This window comes from Rhipicephalus sanguineus, unplaced genomic scaffold (genome assembly GCF_013339695.2).
Source record: "Rhipicephalus sanguineus isolate Rsan-2018 unplaced genomic scaffold, BIME_Rsan_1.4 Seq1043, whole genome shotgun sequence".
In the NCBI taxonomy this organism is placed as follows: Eukaryota; Metazoa; Arthropoda; class Arachnida; order Ixodida; family Ixodidae; genus Rhipicephalus; species Rhipicephalus sanguineus.
Genome location: NW_023614224.1, coordinates 29,306 through 45,226, shown reverse-complemented (window position 1 = coordinate 45,226; position 15,921 = coordinate 29,306). Strand labels below are relative to the sequence as shown.

General features: G+C 43.5%; 1 protein-coding gene across 1 annotated transcript in view; it reads left to right on the top strand.

The window, feature by feature from the left end:
* Window positions 1-15,921, top strand: part of LOC119375961 (N-acetylated-alpha-linked acidic dipeptidase 2-like) — a gene marked incomplete at its 3' end in the record, with an annotated part of 58,483 nt that overhangs the window by 14,087 nt on the left and 28,475 nt on the right. Inside the window, exon 4 of the mRNA XM_049411334.1 lies at window positions 2,343-2,468. Coding sequence (XP_049267291.1) covers window positions 2,343-2,468 — 126 coding nt within the window. The remainder of the gene's footprint in view (window positions 1-2,342; window positions 2,469-15,921) is intronic.

Genomic DNA, 15,921 nt, shown 5'->3' with positions numbered 1-15,921 from the left:
GGTGCATCCACAATGTGGCAGAAAGAAATATTAAGATGAGTTTGATGTCTCAACAAAACATTTGAAAATAGCACAACTGAAGCTTGTCTGCATGTATGTATGAGGATGTAACATGTGCAGTCATGTGTACCGTGTGAGAAGCATTGATGTCACAGTCACGTCTAAGCTATAGATGGTACTGGGCATTAATATGCCTGTCAGCTTGCTGCCGAACATTACCTGAGGAGTGGTGACAGCAACAACAGTGAAGATTATATGGGCACAATAGCGTTTCCTCTTTTTATAAAGCAATCAGGGGTGTGCTGAAACGCACGAACAGAAAAGTTCGACCAAAGTCGCCATAAGCTGGATTGCATCTGATCAAGATTGCGATATGGAAGCATAGCTCCAAGATGAATATATATATGGTACTGTGGCAAACATGGCTAACACGTTATTTCCATCACTTGTTCCTTTTGGTTCCCTGTACAGGTATCCAGGAAAGCTCTATGAGGAAGCTGCTCGGCAGCTTGTTTTTCATCATGTTGTCTTGAAAGACTCACTCCGGGTCTGGATATGCCAGTTTCAAATTCCCAATATTTATGTTTACTTATCAGCTGTTTACAGAAAGCTTACTGTTGCGGCAATGTAGAAGTGGTGACAAAAGATTAAAAGCATTCATGCACCGAGGATTGTGATATTTATTCTGCATTTCTTAAGGTACCAGCAATCACAGTTCTTCATTTAAATAACAAAAGTGCAATTATCACACCTTTTTCAAAAGTATACAACCTTTTTACTTCATGATAAGTACCTAATATTGTGTATGAAGCATTAGGTATGACTAAGTTAGTGGGTCTGTTAAAGTAACTGTTGCCTGTATTTTCTGCAAAGCTTCTGTTTTTAATCAGAACCTAGGTCTGCAAACTTTACTTAAAACATATTGGAATACTTTACTGTGTTTTAACAAAGTGAAGAAAATAAACCTAGGTTTAAGAAATATTTGTTACACTTACGTTAATTTTCTTGACTTTTGAAATAAACTAGGTGATCCGCCTCCTGATATCCTGTTTGTCAACATGCAGGATTCATGGCACTATGCCTTGAAATTCAAGTGCAAGTTCGAAAAGGAAAAAGTTCCTAAATGATGGGCAGGTGGCAGAAATGCGACAGAAATACAGCAAGCACGGTCCTCCATCATCATCTTCGGCAATGTCAGCAAAACGCCTGTGCAGCGAAGTCAGTACATTCTGGATTTTAAGTGTGGAGCACTTTAGGGTGCTGGGCTTCCGTAGGCTGTGATCCTACGCTGTCATCATCGCTTGGTGTAACGCAGGCAAAACCGATGTAGCATAGCCATCTGAGTGTGCGCTCGCGCCAAAGGGAAGTCTTTTTCCTCTTGTTCTTCTAGCACCTTAATGATGATATTAATGCAGGCAAAACCACATATAGCAAAGCCAACTGTAACATATTGAGCCAAATAAGCTTAACATTGCACATGTAATCATAGCCACCTTTCCAGCCCTAATTGCAACATACTGATCTCACCCTCTGTGGTATATGCGTCTGGGATAGGTACTATTATCATAATTTCACATGTACAAGTGCTTTGCATAATGTGAAAACAGTCACTGAAGGGCTGTGCAGTGAGTGCTTCTTTCTTCAGTGCTCTGTAGCTGGTCCAACTCCCACAGAGCTACAGCACAGCAAATGTTAAAAGAAAAGCAAAGGTGTGGTATGCATAGGAAATCAAAAACAAACCTTTTTATAAAATACTATATGGTGCATTCAAACAGCTGCAGTATCAGACATACAATTCACACCTTACTATATTTGTTTAATCTCTGCTACCATATGCAACCTGAGCAGTAAATATACTTGTTACATAAGAGTAAAGTAGTTCATTTACTTGCTTGCAGCTTGCTTTCACTAGATGAATTTTGAAATTTTAAGTGTTGATATAGTGCTGCAGTGTACGATCGTGTCAAGAGACAGCTGTGAAGTTACCAGTAAAAGTGTGTGTTGGAGACACATTTGTAACTTAACAGTTATAGAATGCCTTGCTTTGTTACAGGAACACCTGAACAGTATTGCATCAACTGAAGATGAGCAGAGTGTCGAGATGCACACAAAATCCATGCAGTAGGAAATGAAATGTGCGACACCATCTGTGGAGAAGCTCACTGACTCAATGACCCGGACATTTCATGCTCGGCGGCATTGGGTCAAAGAAGCAAGCCCATCAATGTATGAATTGCTGCAGCAGTACACGGCGCTTGAAAAGCCTGAGCTGACAAGTTTCAGATGCTGTGTGCATCTCGCAGTATCAGTACTATTATACTGTCCTGCATCTGTTATTTCAGATTTTTCATGAGTTCAAAATGCTTGGTGGCAAGCCACCAATGGAAACCCTTTTGGATGCAGCACAGAAGCATATTGACAAGATCTTAAACATGATGAAGAAGAAAGTGGAGCCAACAACTTCACAGGTCCTTGGAATGGCTGAAGGCACAAGTGAGGGCGACAAAAAATGTATGAACACAAAGGCCTTTCGTGAACAAAAAATATATTTCGCTTATTATACAACACTTTAATATAGAAGTGCTGACAACTCTTGTGTTCCTCACGGCGCTTCCTCGCACCGTGAAAGAAAAATCATCGGCATTCCTCAAAGACAGTAAGCCATTGTCAAAGCTCATAGGATCTTTTCCACAGTGCTCTGGTTTTTAATACCATAACGTGACTGGGTCTGATTAACATTGTTTGAGGAGCCCTATGTCTCCCAGAAGGGTAGCAGCCTATGAAATGTACTGGTTCTGCTGCTTTTTTTCCCCTTTCATGTATCTTTTAAGAGTGAACGAGCATCTTTGCACCTCCTGCAGTCATAAGAAACATCAAGTGTTGTGCTATTTCACATACTGCTTTATTACCTTGGTTATCGCATAGTTCTAAAGGAAATTTCTTACTTTTTCTTGTATTGTGCTTGTAACTTTGAACCTGCCCATCACTAGAACAGAAAGCTTTGCCACATATACAAAATAATTAACTATTTTGTACTACTTTGTTGTCCAGCTGGCAAAAACAAAAGAGCACACATGAAAAGGGACAAGCAAATGAGACAGTTGTCCCATCCTGTTTCTGTATCTTTAGCCACATTGGATTAAAACTAAATGGCACTGGTTTGTGGTCAGACTAACAGGTTACTTTTGGAGCCTGAAATGTGGGTGATAATTCTTCTGGTTAACCTCCCTGCCTTCCTCTTCTCTTTACCTCTCTCTCTTGCCATCTCTACAGTTTCATTGTAGTACTGGTACAAGAATAACACCTAAGGAGGTACCTTAGAACAATAAAACATGAGACATTTTGAGGCATGATATGAGAGATCAACCTGCAAGGTATGAAGTAGCAGAATGTAATTACTTGCGATGTTGTTCTAGCGTCAACTTGGGGCAGGCACGTAGCCAGGATTTTTTTTCGGGGGGGGGGGGGGTGCAAGGCCTAATTGTTCAAAAGAAAGTCTTTCCATGGCAAAAAGAAAAAAAAAGTTGCCTGGCAATATAGAACACTGGACGAATTCCGGGGGGAGGGGGGCAAATTCGTCCTGCCTTCTATATTCCCGTGCCTATGTGCCTGACCTGGTGTGTAGTACGGCATATAGCAACTATGTGATTTTTATTGGTTGATGAAGCGTAATGCACAGAAAGGACCCAATGCGTACTGAGCCAAATAAGAGTAGCATTGCACATGTAGTCATAGCTACCTTTCCTGCAATAATTGCACCATACTGATCTCACCCTCTGGAGTATACGTCTGGGATAGGTACTATTATCATAATTTCATGTGTACAGGTGTTTTGCGTAATGTGGAAACAGTCATTGAAGGGCTGTGCAAGTAAGCGCGTGAAGCTTGGCAGAAAATGGTATAATTGAGAAGGAAGGAGTATAATAATTGCGAATGTAAAGGGCAAGTTGGGATGTTGCAAAATATTCACGCATTACTTCTGCTGTCATAAAATTTTACTAACCAGACTTCTCATATCAAGGGTCTACTGCATAGTTTCTCAAAGTGGGCGCCGCAAAACCTAGGGATTCTGCAGACCCAAGGGCGGTTTCAGTGGAGAGTTCAGGGGGCAACAGCCCTCCTAAAATTGGTGCCTGCCCCCCTTTTGCCTCCTTAAAGGCCAACTCCGGCGATTTTTCGGCCATGTCAAAGTAATGGTGCTTTTATGTTCCTGAGACGCTCCTGTTACGGGCCCGATAGCAGAAATACTTGGCAAATTGGAGAATAATTTTAAATAAGCAAAAAAGCGCAACACCGAAACCGAAACCCAACCAAGTGTACTGTCTGCGTATGATGTAGACGTTGTTACGAACGAACCGGATGTCGTGCAAGGCATGCCGGTCACGCCGGCGCGGAGCATGAAAACTGTGACAGCCAGGACGACCAGCGAAGCACCAGCCAAACCAACGCTGTCTGTCGCCTTGTGCACAGCAGACGCTCGCTGTAGCGGCCTAAGCGCCGAAGTTAGCGGTGCCCTCGGCTGCGACACTTCCGCCGCCTTGCCAACACTGACGTCACAGACGCAATGTTGCCAATAATTGTGGGAAGCCAGGAGGGCGTTTGCAGACAATCTTTAAAATTCATTTGCAAACAATCTGCGCATGTCTCAAGCCTGTAATTTGGCATAAATGACTGAAACGTGCAAAGCAACGTACCCAGCGAATTTCACTGAGATCCATCGACCTCGAAATATCGCCGGAGTTGGCCTTTAAGAGCAAGCATATTCAAACACATCGCACAAGTTTCACTCTGCCCTGCCCCCCTCGGGGTGCAGGGCAGAACCCACTTGTTGCACATGAATGTAGTGTGAACCGAATGAAAAATGACTGCATAAAAGCCGAGGAGTGGGGGAGGTTCCTTGGCACTTAAGTTAGATGGGGTTCGCTGAGACCAACATGCTTGACAACCCCTGGTCTACTGTATAGGTAGTTTTTCCTAGATAATTTCTAGCTTCCAACTGTGTAATCACAGTTGGAAGCTAGAAATTATGATGAAACAGCAATTAAGGTGTACATTTTAAAGTGTTTAAGGGAGTTCATGCTGTTGTTTCCATGTATAATGAAACTTTGGAATTTATGGGTGAATGAAGCAAAGGCATTGACGTTTCACACATTAGTCATGTTCTGTGTGCTAAGATTATGAAAAACAAAAGTGTGAGTATTCAGGATGAGCTATGCAAATTAATGAATAAATGATTAGCATTCAATTAGCTTTCCTTTCACTAAATAGTTTCTTGTTCGGAAGATTTTCTTGTATGCAGAGATGTTTGTACTGTGTTAGAAATCAATATTAAACTTTTTCAGGCACCGTGGTACAGCACGCATCCCTGTGCCATCTAGGACAATACGGAATTCTTGGCATCATGCATGATGCTCACTGAAAACCTTAATGCGGATAACGCAGTCCAAGCGATCCTTCTGTGCTTCTGCCTGCACTGGGCCCCTTGACATCTGCTACGAGCCAGATTCCAAGGGGTTTTACTCCATAATTGAGAAGGTGCTTGGGCTGCACAGCATGAAGCTATCCCCTACAGCCACCTATGTGCTTTCTGCACTGAAGGAGTGATTTGTGTCGTAGAATCATTAATCATGATCAATGTTATGTGAACTAGTGGTGGTGAAGTGCTTTTTCTTGATAAACTTACACTTGAAAACAAGTATAAAAGGCAGGTTTTATGCGCCAGGATCGTAGGGTTCATTGTTGAATAAAATGTTTGTTCTAATCTGTGTTTTGCTTGCATTTGTGTCACTTTGCAGCATTCAAGTTTATGCAATGACTGAATGCCATACTGTCTCCTGGTTGCATCTTTTTGTGCTGCTGCAGTACATTAAATCATCCAAGGAATAGTTTGACCATAATACACAAACTACAACGAAGAATTTGCATTATAAGCAAGTTTTCTGCAATAGCATTTTTGCAATAGTCTTCAATAGCATTTCAAGGGGGGGCTGAGCCCCTCCTTGAAAAATGGAGAGGGGCCGGGCCCCCTCAGGGTGCTCCCTGACTTTAAGGCCTGCATGGGAGGGTCTGTGCCACCTTCACCGGCTTTTCACACTAGGTGTGCGTTAATAACAAATACAATGCTGTGGCTGCTTTTGGGTGTCACTGCGTTACAATTATAGATATATAAAGACGGAAAAATTTCTCGATTTTACGAATTTCCCTACTTAACGAATGTTAATGACAACTAATATTGTGTTTAACAAAGAAAAACGAGTCCTTAAATCTACACTTTCTTACTTAATGAAATAATTCAAGCATGGTCATCACCTCTAAATGAAGTTCCAGGTGTAATTTAAAATAAGCAATTCAATATTAATTCTTTATTCTCACATGTAAGCAGCACATGTGATTCATTCAAACACGAAAATAAGCCAGTATTAATCTTTCAAAGTGGCTACTGTTCTACATGCAACCACCTCTCCCACCACCTTTCCCAATAAATAAAGAAAAACAATTTCGTTACAGGACTGTTCTTTCACAACTTAACACAATAGAGAATCGTTTTACTAGCGGTCTTCTTTTGCCTTGTGAAAAATCTGTAATGTGCTCTCTGTCTTGCACAGTAATTTTACGGCCCAATAGCTTTTCTCAGTGAAAGCTCAGTAGCGCAGTAAAAGCAGCCCAACACTCCAGTAAGTTGTTATTGCCCTGTCAGGTATGGCTTTGGCAGTATGTCTATTTCTCCTTACAGGTGTGCCCTTCGTTTCAAGTTTCAATACAATCTTGCGATTACTTTCGCAACTATCTCAATTAGCAATCACGAAGCTCTGTCAAGGTTGCACAGTACTCTTCCATCGCACTGGATAATGTGTCCGCTTTTCAGGCACCTTCTGCGCACCGCAAGCGGTTCGACGGATGATCAGCACCTGCTGGCGGATAATTTCACATCGCTTTTTACGCCTAGTCAGTGCTCTGAGTCCATCTGATAACACCCGGCCTAGCCAGTCGCGCGCAATTATGTGCAGCATGAATTCACGCGAGTTATGTATGAGTGATGAATTTTCGCGCACGATAACGACCCAATTCATTGCGGCCAAGTAACACTGCTGAACAGACGCATAGATGCTTTTAGTGTAATGCTTTATTTTGTACTCATATCGTTATTTCTGCGCATATTTCAAAATACGCACCTTAACTCGGTCCGCTACATGGTTTATTCACAATCAATGCGCTGACACAGCGGTCGTGTGAATGTTAGTGGAACAGCTCTGTAATTACACCATTCAGTAGAAATCACTTTTAGATTAGATATGTGCCTCTTGGCAACAACTGTGAGATATGATGTTAACTTATCTTTATTACGACCATTAAATGAAAAGAAGTCACGAAAAATATGCATACACCGGCACCACTATGCCGGTCTGCATTGCTGCCTATATAAACTTATACGCTTCGCTTTTGGATTGTGTGGAATTATGTGTATCCGTGACTGTGCTCGGGATTCATGTGTACTGTGTATTTCTATGTACTGAATGTGTCGATCATGTATGGGGCATGTACAGTGCATTGTATGAAGTGTCAGTACTATGCTTGAAATAAACATAGTGGCTTAGATGCATTGGTGCATACCCTATGTAGATGTCCGCCTTACATCGTACTATCCGTGTATATAGGGAAACAGTAGCACTCTAGAAACTTTCCATTTTAGCACCATATTTTTAGTAACTTTGTCGCTAGATGGCGCGAGTTACCATCTACTTCATGGCTATGGCACTGTTACAGGCTATGTTTATACTGTGAAACATTATCTACCGAGACATTCTTTTCAGTAACGTTGCTTTTCTCTATATGGTGCGAGCTACTTTCTACTTTATGGCTGTAGTGCTGTCACAGATCCACTTGGTATACATAATGTAGTACATCTATCTCTATCGAGTATGCTGTTGCACCGGTGAATTTTTGCTGCACTCAAGCGGAGCGTACACAATTGGAGGAAATTGTGCCTGTGAAAAAAAAACGATGATGCCCTGTGCGACCGTGTATATGTCAAGTGCGGATTTATGAAGGATTTTTAGCCATACGAAGGTGAGCTGAAACACAAAAGTCGGACTTATTCTCGAAAGCGCATTGTCAACAAATGTTATCGTCAGCGCAGAATGCCCCCGTAAACGCACGGATAACGCCGCTACACCGGGTGATACTTCGAGAAATAAAGACAGCCTGACATTTACTTGTGTGACAATTATTTTGCAGTATTTCGGCTATTTCAGCTGTGACTGCCATCTAAGTGGGTGAGTGAAACACGCGATCTGTGTTGTTGTTTCGCGTGGTTATCACCACAGGTTTGTCTGCTTCTTTTTATTGACATATAATTTGATATTACGCTGAACGGTACAGTTTTTATGGTTACCAGTCGCGCATACTGTTTATTAGTCGAGATTCGATGCCATCGATAGGCCTAAATCTATTGCTCGCTTCACTGTCTTGGTGTCAGCCATCTTGATTTGGACGGGGGAGGAACGGTTTATCCATTGAAAAGGGAGGAAAGTTCCTCCCTTTGAAGACGACCATTGGGGACATCGCCGTTCCTCCCTTAAAGGAGAGAGGGTCACTCCATTTTTTTTTAAGAGTATATGGGCAAAGACTAGGCAGAGAACTGCTCGACGGCTGGGAAATGACAAGCTGTCTCTCTGCAAATAACAAGCTAATTTATCATACTGGAAAAAGTAAGCGCTGACACTCGTGTTATTTGATCGTTTTATTTATTTACATATATTGCACGTCGTCTCGCTCGTGAAATTGCCGTGATCTGGATGGCTCGTGGGGCACGAAAAACTTTTTATTTAGAAAGGAAATAGAGAAAACGCCACCGGATGTGGAGAATGGTTCCGTGGGCTTTGAATGACACGTCTTCAGCTGATAATCCAGTCACTCCATGAAGGCACTTATCTGCTGTGCATGCGTGGGTGTTTTTTTAACCATCCGCTGTGGATGCACGTCTGGGACCGCAGTGTCCTGTTCTGTACGCCGTTTGGAAGTGGTGGCCTCGCATCATTACGCAACTTCCCAAATAACAATACGAGTCAATTCTTGGCTCATAAATTGGCTCAACAGTAAACGAGGAATCCAAAAAGCTTTGATTGCTCCGAAAATATATCTCTCTACAATTATTACGGAGCTAATTCAACACACGCTGTTAAAATCTTTATTTTACACTGTCACCTGTGGGATATGCTAGATACACCTTATTTTATTTCTTTTTTGCAGGTTGAGGCGCCTTCATGGCAAATGGTGAGCACTGTTCACATTTGTACAAGTGAAAATACAGCCCCCCCCCCCCCCTCTCTGAAGAGAAACATCGAGAACATGCCGGACAGCGTGTATTTTCCAAAATATGTGCATTTTCATGAAGGACAAGGGGTGGTTGAGGACACCGAGGGGTGGAGAGGACCACTGCTTGAAGATGATCATGCATTTGAGTTGCATTGAGACAAGAGAGCAACACGATGCCTGCTAATGTAGGGCCCTTGAAAAAGAAAAAGAAACGCACACGTGTTTATTTCTTGATGCTCAGGGTCGCATTAACGTCACACACAGCTCTAAATGGTTGCAGTAAAGCTTTTACATGCCTGCGGTCGTACCGGTGCTCGTAATTATAACGCGCATGTGCAATTACACAAGACGCACAGAACAAAATCTGCTATGACCGGCAAAATATAGTCGCACTTATCCCCATTTAGCACGCTTCACCGCATAAAGGTGTATGACAGCAAAGCTAACTTTGCGTGTGCTGCAGTGTGATGCTATCGCGAGTTCCTCGTCGATAATAATAAGTGTCTGAGGTTTAACGTTTCAAAACCACGATATGATTATGAGGGATGCCGTAGTAGCGGGCTCCGGAAACTTCGACCGCCTGGGGTTCTTGAACGTGCACCTAAATCTTAAGAACGAAAGAAAACATGTACAAGAAAACTACCTAAACATCATCCCTTTAACACTGCACTGGCCTTAGCCGTTGATCATGCCACCCGTTATGTGTGCGCTTTTGCACACAAGAATGAGACCTGCGACGCCTACATCTCTTGCCTGAAGAGTATCTTCGCTGCAGGAAAGCCTCAGAAGTTCCTTTCCGACCACGGCACAGGATTCACCGCCGGCAAATTCAAGCAGTTCCTCAAGCACAACAACATTCATCAGCTTTTTACAAGCTCACAACGCCTGCAGTGTAATGGCTTAAATGAGCGCACCAATCAGTCCATCGTAACTTGCCTTCGCTGCAAGATCAATGACAAACCCCGAAAACCATGGACGCGTCTCCTCTCTGACGTTATCGACGAGTTCAACAGAACACCTCACGAGGTCACGGGCTACCCATCCTGTTTCCTTATGTATGGCACACCATCGTACCCTTGTCTCCTCCCCGACGTTGCCGAAAACCTGCAGGACGCTCGTGCAAATGCGGTCCGCAATTCACTAGCATATCACGAGAAAAACAAGCTAATATACGACCAGAAATTCATTCCATCGGAGCTTCAAGTGGGAGACTTCGTTCTATACGAAACACCCTGGCACCCAAACCACGGCAAACTTAGTGCAATAATCGAAGGACCGTATATGATCATACGCAAGATACCTACTGTTAACTACGAGATCGACTGCAGTGTGGCTCCACTCGGTCGCCAGACTGACATCGTTCGTGTGGGCAGATTAAGACGATATCATCCGCCCCTGCATCTACGACTCTCTCGGGGGGAGGGGGAAGCGTGTGACGAACCACACGAGAACGGTGTGGTGCGGTAGTGGTGAGAGAGGAAGACGAAGTGTTTAATAAACATGGATCTTCGTACAGCCATCATGTCTCCTACGTTACATGTGTGCGTGTATATATATATATATATATATATATATATATATATATATATATATATATATATATATATATATATATATATATATATATATATATAGACACACACATTTGCTCTCAATTTGACCTGATTGTTTATAAACAAAGAGATATTTTGCTTTTCAAAACTGTTATCTGAAATCAAGGAAGAAGCTGCACAAAGAGATTGTGTAAGCTGGGCCGCCCTACACCGCGACAACACAGCAGTGTTTGTCTACATTATGGAAAAATTACCGTCCATTTCAACAAGTACAGCCATAGTTAACTTGTTCTTCATCTGTGCAGCCATCTGCCAACTTCACAGACTCGGTTTAGCGTTGAAAATACGATAAGCATGAAGAACCTGCTATGACTCTAGTACCTTAAAGGAGCACTGACACAAAAATTTTGCACCTTGTTTTTTTTTTTGTTGCAATAGATAGCTTATGATCCACTTATCACAGCTGCAAACCTCGCTTGCGCGAGTGCGCGACAGTTATTTATTTAGAGATGTTTTTAGAGCGCCCAGTTGCAGTTTCGGTTTCAAAGAGCACCGAGCTAGGCAGCATCCTCCGGAGGACGGGAAAACGCAGCTGGCCACGTGAACACGCAAAATTGTGACATAGGCGGCGCGCGAGCGTGGGTGCGGTGGGCGCCGAACCAGGTCAAGTGGCGCCAGCTATGGAGGATTAGAAACAACTAACAAACGCGTAATATATGTCCTCTGAGCATTCGGAAGCATCCATCTCGACTCGCTAAGCTTACAGCATCGATTATTTGACTATGGCTCTCAAAAATGGCGCCGAATCGGGACGAATACATTGCTGTCGAAGCTTAAGGACATGAATCTAAAGCAAATGGAAGCATCAGTTCGGAACTTACACGTTACAGAGCACACGGCGGCCACTTGATAAATTCGAAGTGGACGACAACCACTTTTGGCAGTGCTGCCATGTTTTTCGGAGGCGCGAATGCCTCGCCGGCGAAGCTTGCCGTGCAAGTTGGACAGCTCTCGCGCGTGCGGCGACGGCCGACGTTCTGCGGCACCGTGCCATTGCGACAGGCTTGCCGCTGGCGTGAGCGGGCCATAACATCTGCCAACGGGCATGATGAGCGAACAGCGGAAGAGAACATAACTAGCACACGCAAAACCGCAGGCACGGAGGAAGAAATGGCAGGTAGCACGGCACAAGCGCAAGGGCACAACCATCCATCAGCCAACACAAACTCGTGACGTAGGTTTGTTTACACATCAGCCGCGTTGATGTCAGCGTCGCGAAGTGCTCGCATCTCGCTCAGTCGCGCGGCATGCACTTTAAAATTGATTTTAAATATGTTCTAGGCTATATTGGCCCTTGATATTTCGTAGATGTTGTGTACGGCTCCACATACATCTATTTCACTCATTATCTCGCCTTCGAAATTTTGTGTCAGTGCTCCTTTAAATCCTCACCGATTAAACAGAAAGTCCGCCATGGTGGTGTAGCGGTTACGGTGCTCGGCAGCTGACTCTAAGGTAGCTGGTTCGATCCCGGCATCGGCGGTCGCATTTCGATGGAGGCGAAATGCTAGAGCCCCATGTGTTAAGATTTAGGTGCACGTTTAAGAACCCGAAGTGATCGGAGTTTCTGGAGTCCTCCACTACGGCGTGCCTCATAAGCATATCACGGTTTTGGCACGTAAAACCCCAGATATTATTATTAAACAAAACATGCAACTTTAAAAGCAAAGTACTTTGCAGAAGTCTTCAGAATAAGCCGAGTGCGAATTTTTTTACTGTAAGAGTCCTCTAATATAAAGCCTTTCTGAAGAAGACCAAGTTCAGTCGATTAATTTTTATGGAAACCACATTGAGTTGGTTGTGTATATGATTATGGATGACTACGAAATTATATATTAGGTGTCGTTCCTTGCCCTGCTACTCTTCCCAGCTTGGGCGGGGTGCAGAGGGAAAAGAGATTAAGTGGCCCTTTACTCCTCCCCTCCGGCACCTCCACGTAAATGCGCCTACGTAAACTGTGTAAGCTAAATTTCTTTTTTTTAATGTGGGCGATTAGAACGTTAAACTACCCCGCATTGTTTCCTTCCCTCCGTATATGTCTTTAGCTGTTAATGATTGGTCAAAACTTTCTCGGTCATGCTCACAGCACCTGCTCGTAACACGACGCAACAAATGACGCGTAAGGGATCCACCGCGTAATGACCACTTACGCACGACTGCGTCAAAAATAAAAAAGCAATAAACTATATTAATAAGGCATATTGTAGGTCATTTCTTCTTCCGTTTTCGTCAAAATTTTTGGTGTGCCATAAAATCACTTCCTTCATGAATCAAGCAAGTTTATTTCCAACATACTAAATAGTTGGGGGTCGCCCCAGGCGAAAAGCGGTGAAATGCAGCTTGAAGGTGCCTGGGGGCCCATACAGACGACAGCGTACTCATGCATTTCCAGGCAGCATAAGCGTACATAATGAACAAGGGATATTTAAAGTACTAAAAAAAACGAAGTAAGGACATAGACTATTGGTAAACATACGACATACATATATACACTGCATAGACGCTCATATATAAATGAAAAGGGAAGTATATTAAAAAGTAATGACGTCTGATCATGACACGTACATTTAAACGTGCTGGCTTTAAACAGGTTTACATCGATATATTGTTACAGCTAAAATATTTAAAAAAATGATTACAACAGATAGCAATGTTTAGTACAGTTTAGACATAAAATATTCACGCAACTCGTTTTAACAAGCGTTGTTAAAATAAATATTCTGCTTCTGATATTTGTTTAAAAGATACGGTACATTGAAAGTCAGTGCTTGTTTCCCATAAGTTGTGAGCCATCGCGGTACTAGCCATTTGTTGTGGCTCGAGATCAAGGATCGCCGATTTGTTTTCTTTAACCTGCAGTTACTACTTAAAAAGTTCTTAGTGCTTTTACGCGACGTCACAAGCCTGCGAAAACTCGCGGCGTTGAAATGAAGTGTGCATAATAAACAGTACATTACTATGCTGAACAATAACAATTTTTTGGAATAGCCAGACAGTGTCTCATAATAAACGTAATTCAAGAAGGCTGCCCGCCAATCACATTGGCAGCGGCTACTTATAGCAGCTGGTGAGACGGATTATAGACAATTTCAGACGTAGTATAACGATGTTGAGCTGTTTTTGCGCGTATACAACTCTCTGTGAACTCATCCTTACTGAGAGGGAGGTAGAGAAAAAAATAAACATAATTAGGAACAGACACAATCCATTGCAGGTGGGAAATCTTCTTAGACCCGAAAACCATGGAAGCTAATCATCTCCCTGGTCAGGTAGATCAAGTTATGGAGCAAACTTGAAAGCTGGGCATCTCAATGTGCTCGAGTCCACTGCCTTATTTATCGCCTTGTTACAAACCACCGCGATCGCTGCAGGCTACCTTATGATGAGCACGGTGAAGCAGGTAAATGGCAGACTAAAGCGGGAACCATTTCTGGCTCTCCTGGCTTGGCGCAACTAAAATACTCGACACTTCTGCACACTCATCAATTCACAGCAGCTTGGATATGGAGCAGCGACAATGCTATTCCTTTTCAAAGGAAGAAACTAAATTTCCTGAAACAGGAAAAGCATGTGATCGGGCTATGAAACGTTTACTGGTTCCTGCCCGTATTTGTGTCACCGATTACGCAAGTTTCAGGCCAGGAAGACCAAAATAAAATCATGACAGATTGCCCTAATGTTATAGAACCCCTGCTGAGCGGTAGCCTCCTCTGGAATGCTCGAGGGCAAGGCATCGCATAGGCAGCCCGCACTGCAGATAGCCTACAGTGCGGGCTACAGTTTATTACATTATTACGCGATTTCTGCGTTCAAGTAAAGTTTTGCCTCACTTGTTAGTTTCCTACTCTGCAGCCGACAATGACCATTGTCGAAAGTGGGGGGTTCTGGCCCCCTAACTTTTCACAGGGGGGCTAGAGCCCCCCTTGCCCCCCTGGTAGATACGCCGATGAGTTTCCCCTCCCCTTACATGAGCGGGTTGGGAGGTGTGGCCCCGCGGCAGTCAGTTCTTGTTACACAAAGCCAGAAAATATTTGGAACCACTGTCACTGGTTATTTTCACTTCGAGTGGGGGTTAACCGGCAGATTTATCAGAAATCGGGAGTCTCCCGGGCAAATCGGGAGGTATGAAACACTGAACCGACTACCTTAACCGATTAATAGAGCAGATTTATGGCAACAGAAGGATAAGTGTACTTTCCCTTCCCACGTACGGCGTGTTTAATATTACAGCAAAGCCGTATATGCCAACGTTTATAGAACCTGGTTCTATAAACGTTGGTATATGCTTCGACGAAATATCCGTTCGTACACCGAAAACTCCTAGCGCAGATATGTGCCACAGACACTGCGAAAATCTCACTACTCACCACTGCTCCACTTAAGTGTCGCGAAACGGAGACACAAAGACGCATGCTGCTCAAATGGCTCTTCAAAGAAACGCGTACGGCAAGCCACAACAACAAGATGCATGCCGTGCCAAAAATATGCATGCTGATCAGATGAAAAACTTCAAAGGTGCATACGCAAAATTCGAAATGGACTTTCTGTACTTTTCAGTGCCTTTCGTCAAAACTCGGTGTCACCTCTGTCCCCTGTGCTACACAGTTCGTTGGTCACTCGCCTTCACAAAGCGGAATGGCATATGAGCTTTGTTTTTAACCGGGCTATCGCGATAGCATGCAACGGAAAACAACGATATCATACCAGCTTTGCGGGAAGGCTTTCCCGAGTGATCAACTTCGTGGAGTTGAACCGAACTGATTGTCTCCTGCCGCGAAGTGAGAATGGGACACGGCGGAAACGTGTTTGGGCGACAGCAAGATGCGGCGTCCACGGCGAGACGCGCGCTGCGGCAGTGCTGCCAAACTGGCCAAACTGCGGAGCCACTTTTTCCCTCTCTGGAGTAAAAAAATTCCCTAGATTTCCTTAGATTTTTGTGGAGAGCGTTTTTTTTTAAGACTAATGTGTGTGTGCTGTGGAAAGCGACTTCAAT